Source organism: Mustelus asterias, chromosome 12, assembly GCF_964213995.1.
Source record: "Mustelus asterias chromosome 12, sMusAst1.hap1.1, whole genome shotgun sequence".
Lineage (NCBI taxonomy): Eukaryota > Metazoa > Chordata > Chondrichthyes > Carcharhiniformes > Triakidae > Mustelus > Mustelus asterias.
The window spans coordinates 100,993,703-101,008,529 of NC_135812.1; the positions used below are offsets into that span (position 1 = coordinate 100,993,703).

At 46.6% G+C, this 14,827-nt stretch overlaps 1 protein-coding gene across 1 annotated transcript in view; it reads right to left on the minus strand.

Moving 5' to 3' along the window:
• Positions 1–14,827, minus strand: part of cep131 (centrosomal protein 131) — a 119,326-nt gene that overhangs the window by 50,913 nt on the left and 53,586 nt on the right. Inside the window, 4 exon segments of the mRNA XM_078225722.1 lie at positions 7,040–7,165; positions 10,142–10,279; positions 11,279–11,470; positions 13,103–13,291. Coding sequence (XP_078081848.1) covers positions 7,040–7,165; positions 10,142–10,279; positions 11,279–11,470; positions 13,103–13,291 — 645 coding nt within the window.

The following is a 14,827-nucleotide window of genomic DNA, read 5'->3' on the forward strand; positions in this document are numbered from 1 at the left end:
GGTTTGATGTGAGAGAGGAGATGAAGGGTCGTCTGGACTCGAAACGTCAGCTCTTTTCTCTCCTTACAGATGCTGACGGACCTGCTGAGATTTTCCAGCATTTTCTCTTTTGGTTTCAGATTCCAGCATCCGCAGTAATTTGCTTTTATTTAGGAGATGAAGGGCCTGTCACCATATGGCACAGCTCAGGGAAGAGCATGGTCCTGAGGAACAAGAGCGCAGGGCCCCAGAAAGACCCAGATGCTCATGAGGAGGGACCAAATCCACAGAGGCATTTGGTGTGATCAAAGGTCTCCAGAAGACACCTCACAAACACCTGCTCATAAATGCTTAAGGGAGATGTCCTACTCCCTGGCCGCAGCCATTAAGATTTATCAATAGAAAAGGATTTAACTCTCTAAACATGCAGTTGATCTGTGATCACCAAAAGCAGATAATGCATGTTTGTGCAAGGTGCCCTGGGAGTTTGCATGACTCTTCCATCTTGAGCCATTCGCAGATGCCACAGAACTTCAAGGACCATCAGCATGCTTGGGTTGGCTCCTTGGTGATAAGGGGTACCACCAAAAGGGCATGGCAAATGGCGCCCATTTGGCAGCTGCGGAGTACAACTGAGAAGATGTACAATGCGGCACATTCTGCAGCATGCTCCCTAATAGAGCACCCTACGTTGAATATACCCTTCAGATGTTTGGACCAATTAGGTGGCACTCTCCACTACTCTCCACACAGTGTATTTAGCATAGAATAGAATCCCTACAGTGCAGAAGGAGGCCATTCAGCCCACCGAGTCTGCACCGACAACAATCCCACCCAAGCTCTACCCCCGTAATCACCCATATTTACCCTGCTCATCCCCCTGACACTAAGGGGCAATTTAGCATGGCCAATCCACTAACCCCCACATCTTTGGACTGTGGGAGGAAACCGGAGCACACAGAGGAAACCCATGCAGACACAGGGAGAACGTGCAAACTCCACACAGACAGTAACCCGAGGCTGGAATTGAACCCAGGTCCCTGGCGCAGTGAGGCAGCAGTGCTAACCACTGTGCCACCGTGCCGCCCTTGGTTTGCTGTACTCCATACAACCTAGCGTTGCAAAGGGGGAAGGAGTTGGCACACTATGACTGACAGAGGAGCTACACGTCTCCTCAGACAAAGGAGGAATTGGAATAGGATGAATTCAAAAAGGTCAAGGATTCTAACGTCCCACAGGAAAAAGCCAATATACAGGCACGATGTGGAAGACATGCTTCCAGTCCAAAGACGTGCGGGTTAGGTTGATTGGCTAGGTTAAAAATTGCTCCTTAGAATCCTGAGATGCGCAGGTTAGAGGGTTTAGTGGGTAAATACATGGGGGTAGGGCCTGGGTGGGATTGTGGTCGGTGCAGACTCGATGGGCCGAATGGTCTCCTTCTGCACTGTAGGGTTTCTATGATTCTTTTCTATGATTCTTCTATGCCTGCCAGACCCTCATAGCAACAAGATTCCAGGCGAATAAGGCCAAGACTGGCTGATATGGAGTGCATTTCTCCTGTCCCTTTGATGCAGTGTAGGCTGTAAGGCCTTCTTGGTCATCCTCAATATCTCAATGGAGGTTATCAATTGCAGATTGAACAGCCACATTCATGTATAATGGAATTTTTTACCACTCATTTTTACCACTCCACCAGTGCTAAGTAGACTCAGTAGACCATTATGCCAACATTTCATTAAACATGGCAGCCTTCATAGAACTGTAGGGTGGGATTTTCCAGCCTCACTCGCCCCGAAATCAGAAAATCCTGCTCGAGGTCAACGGACCTTTCCATGGTCCACCCCTTGCCCGCTCCGATTTCCGTGGCGGGGGGACGGTAAAATTCAGGCCATAGAATCCTTACAGTGCTGAAGGAGGCCATTAGGCCCATCTGTTCTGCACCAACTTTCCGAAAAAACATCCTACCCAGGCCCAACCCCCGCCCTATCCCTGTAACCCCACACATTTACCATGGCTGATCCATCTACCCCTACACATCTTTGGGAAATAAGGGGCAACTTAGCATGGCCAATCCACCTAACCGGCACATCTTTGGACTATGGAAGGAAACTGGAGCACCCGGAGGAAACCCACACAGACGGGGAGAACATGCAAACTCCACACAATCACCCAAGGCCGGAATTGAATCCGGGTCTCTGGCTAACCATTAGGACAGTGTGCCTGCAGGAATGTTACTGAAATCATCAATGCACTCATGGAACCATGCCAAGAGCTGAGCAAGGAAGCCAAGGAGGAAAATCATTAGTCACCAGTTATCGCTTGGTCATCTAAAGACAGAGCTACATGGGACAGCGGCATCTCGCCAAATGCCATCTCTCAAGCACGATTAATGATGAGGCTTCATCTTGATACTGAGTCCCAGAACAACCTCGCTCTTCATAAGATCTGTCATTGAAAGCAAACCTGTGGGTCAGGTTACCTTGGTAAGCACAGTGTTTCAGCAGGGCCACTGACAAGCAAAAGCCTCGCAAATTAAAGTTCAGCACTGCCTTGGCACCTGGGAGGGATGTGGCCCAGACAGTATTGACACAACATTTAATGAGAACTTGCAAATACTAAAGAGCACTCAGGAGATACACAGGAGCATTGTTCACATCCCATTACAGTCTCCCACATTTTCAATCTACCAGAGTGCCCGAGGAAGCCTAAGACACTGACTGTATCGCAATGTTGAGAGATCCATGTCGATTGTCCTTCTGAGACGTAACACAGGGATTCCGCCAAGCTAGACCAGCCTGACCTTAAGGTGCAACCTAACATCCTCCCACGTGATTGAACAGTATCAGGCTACTCACACACAACGTCACAGCCTCATTGGCATCTAGCAGACATTTCAAACGTCGCCAAGTGCAAACAATTTCCATTGCTCAGCATCTTGCATGTGAAGAGTGGGAAGCAATGAAAGAGTAATGTTCAGCCGTAAACACGGTAATGAGATAATGCCACAGGCAGGCATGAAAGGCAATGGTCCCCTACGATTAATTAAACTGTACCTCAAAGCTGACAGTCATTACATGCAGGCCACTGCAAAGTGCATTTAGTTGGAATGACTCCAATTGGGGTCATGATAATTAACTACAACACACACAGAGAACAGACCCGAGTGCAGCTGCATCAGGATAATCAATAACCTTCCAAATACTACACTGGTGAGAATCATAGAATCTACAATGCAGAAAGAGGCCATTCGGCCCATGGAGACAGCGCCGACAACAATCCCACACAGGTCCCATCCCCGTAACCCCACATATTTACCCTCCTAGTCCCCCTTCCACTGAGGCGCAGTTTATCATGACCAATCCACCTAACCAGCACATCTTTGGAGTGTGGGAGGAAACCGGAGCACCCGGAGGAAACCCACGCAGACACGGGGAGAACATGCAGTGACCTGAGGCTGGAATTGAACCCGGGTTCCTGGCACTGTGAGGCAGCAGTGTTAACCTCTGTGCCACCGTGCCGCCCACATTCGATGATCCTCCGATGCAAGACTTACATATGCATTGTAACAACATCATGTGCATACAGGAACTGCCTTTGTTCATATTGCTTCTGTGGAACTAAATGCGGCGGACCGAGCGGAGATTGAGTGAGACAACCTCAAAAATGAGAAACACGATGGGTGATATTTGAGGAGCGGTGGGGGCATGGTACAAGTTACCCTTGGATGACTACAGAATATTGCATGCCGTGGAAGAGTCATTCGGTAGCTGAGACAATGCAGAAGAGAAGCAAAATATATTTACAAAGGTTCAAAATATATATATACACAATTATTGAACACCCGTGCCACCATTGTGCTTTCAGAACTTGTTCAATTCTAACTCTACCGTTAGGTCTTGATGATTCCCGACATCCAAAGCAGCGGGAGAGATAGCCTGCTGATTGCTATGCCCTGATGTCTGAGGTGATTTTGGCATCCTCTGGAGGCCCGATGCCTAGAAGGCCCTGGCCTGTTAGGAATCTCCCGGTAAGAAGTCTCACAACACCAGGTTAAAGTCCAACAGGTTTATTTGGTAGCAAATACCATCAATCTCTCCCACACAGGGACAAGTACACCATCCTCAGCCTGGCCTGGAGTTGATGGCGTCACAGACAGAGGGAATTTGGAGCAGTGGACACCCTCGGAGTGTCCTGGGTGGGTGCTGCTGGAAACCTCTCTTTCCTGTGGCGGGGTGGGGGCGCGGTGGTCAAGTTGGCCATTCTCCTCTTGCCTCGACACTATTGGAACACACTCATGGTTAGAGCAATGGTGTGCAGGTCCGAGCCCAAATCTGGCAGAAACTGCTGGACTTGGATCTCTAAGGTGGCCACTATCCTTCCGATGGTGACTTTGATGCACTCCAGTGTCAGAGCTATGATAGGATATGAATGGACCCCCCATCCTTCGTTCCAATCTGCTGGTATGACAACTCTGTCTGATGTTCCCTGCCTGTCTTTGCATCTCCAACATTTCCCAGGGTCAATTCCAGAGGCTGATCATTGGACTCAGCAAGGACCTGGCCTCCAGCAGTCCTCCGAGTGTCAGAGACCTTGGCTGCCTCTGCCTCTTGTTTGATTTGATTTATGATTGTCACATGTATTAGTATACAGTGGAAAAATATTGTTTCTTGCGCGCTTTACAGACAAAGCATACTGTTCATAAAGAAGGAAACGAGAGAGTGCAGAATGTAGTGTTACAGTCATAGCCAGGGTGTAGAGAAAGATCAAGGTAGGTCCATTCAAAGGTCTGATGGCAGCAGGGAAGAAGCTGTTCTTGAGTCGGTGGGTACATGACCTCAGACTTTTGTATCTTTTTCTCCATGGCAGAAGATGGAATAGAGTATGTCTGGGGTGCGTGGGGTCCTTAATTACACTGGCTACTTTGCCGAGGCAGCAGGAAGTGTAGACAGAGTCAATGGATGGGAGGCTGGTTTGCGTGATGGATTGGGCTACATTCACGACCTTTTATAGTTTCTTGCGGTCTTGGGCAGAGCAGGAGCCACACCAAGCTGTGATACAACCAGAAATAATGCTTTCTATGGTGCATCTGTAAAAGTTGGTGGGAGTTGTAGCTGACAAATTTCCTTACTCTTCTGAGAAAGTAAGACTTGTGTGAAGAAGGAAAGTGTGGACTTGTGTCTGTGCTGTGCTCACCAGATTGTGACCCTGAGCCTATGCTAGAAGTAGGCTCCACTGAGATGCATGTATCTGTGCTGGTAGAGAGTGCAGGTGAACACAGAGGTTTTTCATCAGATGCCTCCTCAGGATCCTCATTCCCAGTCCTCTGGTAGCTGGGGCTGATGCCCTCCCTCTGCCTTTTCTTGCTGGTGGCTGGGATAGAGGAAAGAGATAATCAGTGATTGACTAGACATTATCCATCACTCACAGTCATTGTCCATGTGTGGCCCTGCTGTATACTGGATGGACCTTCACTGGCTTGTTGGGGCAGGCTGATCTCCTCTGCACGCAGGAACAATCTCTGTCCTCACTGGACATCTCTGCCTTCACCAGACATCTCTGCTGCCTGCTTCTTAAAGGGAGTGAATTCCACTGCGGAATCCCTCCTCCAGTCTGGTCGCTCTCCCTCTTGTTGTGGGTAATCTTGCCCTTCATAAAGGCAGAAAGATTGGCTTTGAGCATCACAGGTCATAGAGCAAATCCTGCTGTGTGCGGAGTCCTCCCCAGTCAAGGATGAAGAGGCCATTTGTGCAGGGTGTTACCAGAGATGGTGATGGCCTCATGAGAGTGCGGGTCTGGAGTGAGGAGAAGCTTCACCTACCTGGCGGAGCAGATAAGAACATTAATTCTCTTCCTGCACTTCAGGGTGGCTCTCTTTTGTGGTCACAAGAGTTGAGCTCCCTGGCGACCTCCTCCCAAGTTGGCGCAAACCTCTACTCTGGGCACGAGGAAATAGGGCCTCCAACCTGCCCTGGATGGCCTGGAAGAGACTCTCCAGGGAGGTCTTGCTGAATCTTGGAGCTGTGGGCTAGGTCCTTTTGGGCGCCATTTTTGGCTTTGTCACAACAGCACCTGGGCAAGAGAGTGACTGTGTGTGCGAGTGCTGTTTCAATATGACGCCAGGATCTTCGACTCCATGAGGTAATGGCAGAGCGGATGAATCACAACCTGCCCCGCTCCGCCACGAGATTCAACGAGCTCTTCTGCTGAAAAGCAGAAGATCGTGCGTGAGAGCCCACTCTGCCACCCAATGGAAATCACACTAATCTTCCCACCCATCACCCATTAATCTCCAGGATGGAACGTTCTGCCCTATGGGTTGGCATGTACCAACTGGGGGCTGATCTGGTGCGGCATGAGCTGCCTTGCATCCCTTCTGTGATCTTCCATCCTTCCAAGACAAAAACGGGAAAAATCTATTTCCGGTTCAAATTTTAGACCAAACATGTCACTGACCCCCATCGGTTATGAGGAAGGTACCAGAACGCCTGGTGAAAACAAAAGTGAAAGAAATTAACTCAACTTGTAGCGTTCAACATAGCTTCACACGGGCACCTGCATCTGCAGGAGCACCAAGAAATTAAATAAAGAAAATGAAAATATCACAGAGGCTTCTGAAACATTCGCAGGCTGATTATTTGATGTCGGTGACATATGCCCAGTAAATTATCATGGTGCAAGGGCGGCACAGTGGTTAGCACTGCTGCCTCTCAGCGCCAGGGACACAGGTTCGATTCCCGGCTTGGATCACTGACTGTGTGGCGTCTGCACGTTCTCCCCGTTTCTGCGTGGGTTTCCTCCCACATTCCAAAGATGTGCTGGTTAGGGTGCATTGACCCGAACAGGCGCCGTAGTGTGGCAACTAGGGGAATTTCACAGTAACTTCATTGCAATGTTAATATAAGCCTTACTTGTGACTAATAAATAAACTTTAAATTTTAAAAAAGATAAGCGAGGTTAGATTTCTTCAGACTTGGAGCTGAGCTTCCCCAGTTTAAGCTCATTTTTTTTGGACCAGACCGATTGTAAAATTAAGACATTAAAGGATTATCATAGATTTTACCTGATCAATAAATGTCAGATGCCTTTGAATGGTTGCTTCATATTGATCCTTCTGCATTTTTAACCGATGGCTCATTTCCTTTTCAGTTTCCTTCATGTGACGCACAGTTAATTCTTTCTGCTGAGTCTAACAAGAAAAGTCTGATAAGAAAAGTGCAGAAAATTCTGTGCTTTTCTTTTTCAAGGATTTCGCACGACAAAATAGCAACTGTTTATATTCTGTCCGATGTATCTAACTACGTAAGCCGTCTTAACTGGAGGTACTGTGCTACTTGTTAGATTCATTACCAAGGTCAGAATATGTTGGGTGAAATTTTGTGTGGCGCAGAGGGGGGTGGTGGCCCCGCGCTAAGCTTTGCAAGTTGTGCACGACCCAACCTCCACATGACCAGGGAGCCCCAAGCCGATTTTATGACCATCGGGCCATCATTTGCTCAGGGCAAAAACTTCTGCCCCATCTTGTGAAGTCCCTTCTCCGAGAGCCACCAGTCATTCGAATGGATGGCAGCTCCCAAGTCCCTCACAGCACCACCCAGGACCAGTCGATCGGCGCTGGGGCTGGATTCGAAGGCGGGACTTTGCCAGGTCCAGGATGCCACAGACCCTGGCAAAGTGCAGATAGGGCTGAAATTGGGAGCGGGGAAGAAAGTGGGTGGGGAGGGCGAGTGGAGCTCTGTTGGGCACAGGGTACCTGTACAGGAGGGTCATACCCCCAGCTAGCACCCCCGCAATGCCACATGATTTTACGCTACACTCAGCTCCCAGGAAGGGCTGGAAAGCGTATAACTTCACCCATGGAGTGAGAGACAAGTAGCAGAGTGAATAGCAAGCCATTACAAAACATGAAACAGAGAATGGGATTTATATGTAGTTACTCAGATTGGCAAATGATAGGAAGTGGTGTTCAACTTGGATTGGTGTTGGGACCACAGTTGTTCACCATTTAAATGTATTGAGAATCAAAGTTCTGATTTCAAGATTTATGGGGAACAGCAAATTGGGGGGGTAGTTAATACAGAGAGGGACAATGAAAAAATACAGTAAGACATTAAAAAATTGCAGAATGGAAATGTAATTGGCAAATAAAAATTATAGGTAAGTATTATAGGTAATGTATTTTGCTAGGAAGAATAAAGAGATCAACAACTCCTGGGAAAAGAAATGTGGTACAGCTACACATATCACTAATAGTAGCAATACCGGTTAATAAGGTCATAACTAAAGCAAACAAAGCACTGGGGTTATTTTTATAGGGATAGAATTGAAAAACAGAGAAGTGATGTTAAACTTGTTAGAACTTTGGTTCGACCCGATTTGAGCAGTTCATTTTATTCTTTGATGGGATGTGGTGTCGCCGGCAAGGCCAGCATTTGTTGCCCAATCTTAATTGCCCTTTGAACCAAGTGTCTTGCTAGGCCATTTCCGAAGGCAGTTAGGAATCAATCACATTACTGTGGATCCCAGAAAGCAACGCAGTTTGAGAGAATGATACCAGAACTGAGTTATAGCCATCATAAAAGAATGAACAGGCTGTAACTCCAGTCTGTGCTGAAGAGAAAACAGAGGAGCAATCTGATCAGGGTGTTAACGATTCGGAGAATGTTTGATGGGGTAAAGATAGGGAGGATGATTCTACTTGCTTGAGCAAGTTGAAGTTGAGGAAAATGAGCGGTAATCTTAGTGAAACATTTATGACTCTAAGGGGGCTTGAGAAGATAGATGCTGGGAGGATGTTCCCTCCAGTGGGGGGAATTTAGAACCGGGGTGCGGTTTCAAAATAAGGGGTCACCCATTAGGACAGAGAGGCAAAATCAGAACTGGGGGCCGTAAGTACAGGATAATGACGAAGAAAACAAATAAGAGAATTAAGGAAAAACTTATTTTCCCAGGGGGTGGAACTCGCTATCACAGGGAGTATCTGGGAACATGAAATAGATGGATTTAAGGAGGCACGAGACAAGCACATGAGGAAGAAAGGAATAGGATCGATATGTTGGTAGGGATGGATGAAGAAGAGTCGAAGGAGGAGGAGGAATGGGACATGAACAAGAGTATGGACCCATTGCATCGAATGGCCTGTATTCATGCTGTAGGTATTCGGTGATTGATTGCGAATGTTCCAATCCACCAACCAAATAAGCTAAATCTGTTTGTCAGTCGTTTCTTGAATTATTAACGTGTGATGTTGCAGACTCTGGAAGAACCATAAAGTCTACTTTAATCAGCGCAGAAGGTCAGAGTGCAAAAGGCTACAATGTTCAGCAAGTTCCACTCAACAAAGCTACAAGTGGCACAGTGGCTACTCAGTGCCAGGTTGGGCAAATCCCAACCCTCCTAGTTGGTCAGTTTTTAAAAAGTGTTCAGGTAGCAACGGTACTGTACAAACACTTACATTAACAGTAGGCAGGTGTTAAAAAGACGAGGAGATTCCACAATGCGCTGGACTTGCACTTTACACACTAAGAAGTCTCACAACACCAGGTTAAAGTCCAACAGGTGTATTTGGAATCACCGTGTTTGTGAAACCTACCTCTCCACTCACCTGATGAAGGAGCAGCGCTCCAAAAGCTCGTGATTTCAAGTAAACCTATTGGACTTTAACCTGGCGTTGAGAGACTTCTTACTGTGCCCAGCCCAGTCCAACGCCGGCATCTCCACATCATGACTTTGTACAGTGTCAGACAGAAGTGCTACAAGACGAATCTCCCCTCTCCCTGCCCCAATTCAAAGAGTTTGTCATGCTTTGCCCTGGAGTCATGTAAAAGGCTTAACTTTATTTTAACTGACAGGCCAGGGTGAATTAGATCGAGACCGCTCACGTTCGTTTCGCTGAGGATTCTCGTGGTCAACGGAATGATCGCAGGAACTTTGAATCCATCAGTTTGCCAATTGATCCAAATCCATTCTAACCTCCCCCCAAACAAACCCCCCACTGCCACACCCCCCCCGCCACACCCCCACCCCACCCCCACTGCCACACCCCCCCCGCCACACCCCCCCCCCCCCGCCACACCCCCACCCCCCCCCCCCCCCCCCCCCCCCACCTTTGAAATTAAAATTAACGCCAACTACAAATATTAAGAGCCACATTCTTGGCATTTACCAAAGCAGTCTGCAACATGGCAATGGCACGTTTCTTTTCTTCATATTCCAGTTTTAATCTGATCATGGAGCTCGTCACCTCAGTCGCCATAACTGAAGCTTGTTCCAGGTGAGACAATTCTTCTTCAGAAAGCAGAACCTGGAGACAAGACACGGCAAAGTTGGAATACACCAAGTCACATGTTTCAATTGGTTTTCAGTCGACTTTAATGGCACGGTGGCACAGTGGATGAGCACTGCTGCCTCACAGCGCCAGGGACCCGGGTTCGATTCCCGGCTTGGGTCACTGTCGGTGCAGAGTCTGCACCTTCTCCCCGTGTCTGCGTGGGTTTCCTCCGGGTGCTCCGATTTCCTCCCACAGTCTGAAAGACGTGCTATTTAGGTGAATTGGCCGTGCTAAATTCTCCCTCAGTGTACCCGAACAGGTGGCGGAGGGTGGCGACTAGGGGATTTTCACAGTAACTTCATTGCAGTGTTAATGTTAGCCAATTCGTGACACTGATAAATGAATAAACTTAACTTAATATTCAACAGTTCGATCACCAACAGCACTGAAAGAAGCTGAGAGGAAGGTCACAGCGAAGACACTTGACTAAACTAAATTAATTTGAACATGGAGTGGTATTAAATCCTGTGCTTCATTCTTAACAAATCTACCTCCAGTTCAAGTCAATTGGCGATTTCAGGACAAGTTGTATTTTCCCTGTCTTCAAGATGCCAATTTCTGGCTCTCCCTTCACCAAAGGAAAATTAAACTCCCTGCACACAGCTGCAACTTACACCCCAAAACATAATCTCAACCAGAAAATCCATCTTATTTACAGTAATTAGGTATATATGGGCTATTGGTATAATGGGCTACTTTTAGCCTGTTATTTGCACACTAGGTCAAAGCTAGGTCAAGCCTCTTGTCCCTTCACTGATATCGTTCTCACACTTGGGCATTAAAGTGCTCTTTCCAATCTTAGATAGGTGATTTTAATGATGAGAGAGAAAATATACAAATGTTGGATTGATCGTTAAGTAAATTCAATTGCGTTTTTCCCGAAATTAAGAATTTCCTTGGTATTGATTTTAGGGTTACAGAGATTTATTTATTTTTTTAAATTTAATTGAAAAGTTGACAGCTCTGACTTACCTCTTTGGGTGCTGTGGAGGAACAGGACCTTGGTCGCTCCTGCTCGGACTTCTCCATCTCATCCAGGAAACTCATAATGCTTTGCAGCTTTGCTTCGGACAGCAAAGTGCCATCGTTTGGTAAGCCCGAAGCCTGCTCGATTTGCCCCAACTTCTCCAGGTTATCTGCCGTCAAGGAACTGGAGTCACGATCCTGTTTATTGAGAGAGAGAACAATGTCGGACAAACTGCACTTCGAGCAGATTGCACTGGTTATTAATACAGTAGCAATCAGCAACTTTAAGGATCAACTACAAATAATTATTCGCAGTGACAAGGGCAATAAGAACAAAGGACAGATATGACACCAATCCCTTGGAGATCCACCACAAGTTTTCAAAATTGCTTAATTCTTTGTTCTCTGTCCCACCTTAAGACTGTTCTTTATATTCCATGACCACAAAAGGATGAGACCTTCAACCAATCACTGCCAATGCAGCAAATTTTACTCACAAATCGACATTGTGTTTCATCCGGATTTCTTACCAGTTTTATCCTTTGTGATGCCTTACAGGCGACAGTGAAACAATTTAAGATTGAAATGTGCCTTGCAAACTATAGTGAAACAATTTGGGATTGCAATGTGCCTTACAAGCGACAGTGAAACAATTTAAGACATAGTACGGTCCTCACCTCGAATGCTGGAAAGAAACAACTTGTCACTTATTTCTTCCTGTTAACCAGTTTAACCAACTCAAAGTCTCAATTTTTGCACAAGTCAATCAAAACATAGCAAGGCAAAGCCTAACAGTCAATGCAATGACTAGGGTGATTTGAATTAATGCCAGGGCAGGCCTGGGGCATTGTTATTTATTGCCTCCCATATTCATGACTCCATGTTGCTGTACTCCCTTTCCCACATGCCCTGGAACAGCCTACCAAAATAAACAGCAGAAACGGCCTTCACACTAAAGAGGAGGTGGAACGGAGTAGCCAAAATGGATTACTACCTGGGAACCCCATAGTACAACCCCTCATCTACCCCATCCCTCATCTAACCCATCAAGTGGCAACATTAACCAGAGACACAGGAAAAATGATATAATTTCTCATTAGCACCCAACCTGCATGGGAATCAACAGCTAGTATTGTGCCCATAGGGGTAATGACAAGCAGACGGACAGACAGACATGGTTGTAAGTACCTCCTCCTCTTTGCGTCACTTGTACCTAACGTTCAGGAGAATGGTTATCATAAGTAATCATAGAATCCCAACCATGCAGAAGGACGCCATTCAGCCTATCGACAACAATCCCACTAAGGCCCTATTCCCATTACCCCGCATATTTGCACTGCTAATCCCTCTGATACTAAGGGGCAATTTAGCATGGCCAATCAACCTAACCCTAATCTTTGGACTGAGAGGGGAAATCGGAACAGTCACCCGAGGCTGGAATTGAACCGGGGTCCCGGCACTGTGAGGTAGCAGTGCTAATCATTGTGCGACTGTGCCACCCAGAAGCAGGCAATCCTCGGTATAGTATGCCAGAAAAGCATAAAGTCGCACTACATTCTTTGAATAGCATCCCTCCAGATCAGCGACTTTCCAGCCTCCTTCTGGTCCCCTGGCAAGTACCAGAGTAATTTTCCATGCTCCTCACAATGGCTTTCTTCTATGGAGCCTCTTGACTCCACCTTCAAGAGTTGTGGGCGACTCATAGGGAAAGTGATAATAGCTGGAACAAACCAATTTCAGCACCGATTTAGCAATCCCGCCTTTACAGGATGATCCCTCCCCAAACATTTCAGCTTCCACTCATCTTGTCAAAAAACTATCCAAATATACCTCATCTATCCAAGCATATTTATCTTTTTTGTAGGCCTTGGGTTCTGGGAGCAATTTGGGTTCTTCCTCCAGCAGCTTGAGTGTGTCGAGCACATCGTTCAGTGTTGTTTTAGACTGCGTCAGGCTTGTTGTCATCATCTCCTGCTCCTCAACTGGCATCTCTCCCTGAGTCACATCTTGTGACTGGTGCTGCAAAACATTATCAAAGGTTAGTTCATGAACTTCAGGAAGAAACTGGCTCAAATATTGTACTCTTCATATCCACAGGACCTCCCCATCCAAAGCACATCACAGCTGACAGATGAGGCATAAATCTTTGGGGAGGGAATGTGTCAGCCAAACCACATCCAGCAGAAGCCGTAATAATAATGATAGATGACCAGTTGGTTGAGGAGTGAATGTTGGCCGATACATCAGGATATCTGACATACTCTTGATTTGATTTATTGTCACATGTATTGATATACAGTGAAAAGTATTGTTTCTTGTGCATTATGCAGACAAAGCATACCGTTCATAGTGTATGTAAGACAGAAGGAAAGGAGAGGGAGCAGAATATATATCAACTTAATACAAGGTAGTCCATTCAAAAGTCTGATGGCAGCAGAGAAGAAGCTGCTCTTGAGTTGGGTGATACCTGATCTCAGACTTTTATATCTTTTTCCCGTAGGAAGGTGTGGAAAAGAGAATGCCCAGGGTGCGTGGGGTCCTCAATTATGCTGGCTGCTTTTCCGAGGCAGCAGGGAGTGTAGACAGACTCAATGGATGGGAGACTGGTTTGTGTGATGAACTGGGCTTTGTTCATAACCCTTTGCAGTTTCTTTGTCAGAGCAGCAGCCATTCCAAGCTGTGATACTTCTGGAAAAGCTGCTTTCTATGGTGCATCTGTAAAAATTGGTGAGAGTCGTAGTGGACATATCAAATTTTCTTAGCCTCCTGAGAAAGTAGAGGCATTGGTGGGCTTTCTTAAATATAGTGTCCACATGGAGGGACCAGGATAGGTTGTTGGTGATCTGGATAAGTAGATCTTTCAAAGAGATCTTTTAAACCCACTTCAATGGGCAGACGAGGTCCAGGTTTGAGGCCTCATCTGAAAGGTAGCACCTCCGACAGTACAGCACTCTCTCGGTATTGCACTGAAGCGTCAGTCTGGTTCACATCCTGGAATAAAACTAAAGCCACCGAGGTAATAGGTGTACCTCAAGTCAAACTGACTGAAATTCAAAAGATTCCTTATTAAAGAACTTTTTTTTTCCCCAAAAAAGGATTGTGAATTAGCAAAACAGGCAAAATAAACATCTGTTTTTAACATCCCTCTCAGTTTTCTCTTGTCCCTCTGGCTGCTGCCTGATCTGCTGACTGTTTCCAGCAGTTTCTGTCTCATTTCTGGTTCTCAGGACCTGTTTTATAATTGCAAAACAAATTAAGAGCACTGAATGCACCAATTACTACAGAAAGCAAACTGAGAAACTCTGAGCATTTTTAAGATTGCCACAGCGGAAGGGCATGTTAGTAAGGTGGTGAAAAAGGCATATGGGACACTTGCCTTTATCAATCGAGGCACGGATTACAAAAGCAGGGAAGTCATGTTGGAGTTGTATAGAACTTTGGTGAGGCCACAGCTGGAGCACTGTGCGCAGTTCTGATCGCCACGTTATAGGAAGGATGTGATTGCACTGGAGGGGGAGCAGAGGAGATTCACCAGGATGCTGCCTGGGACGGCAT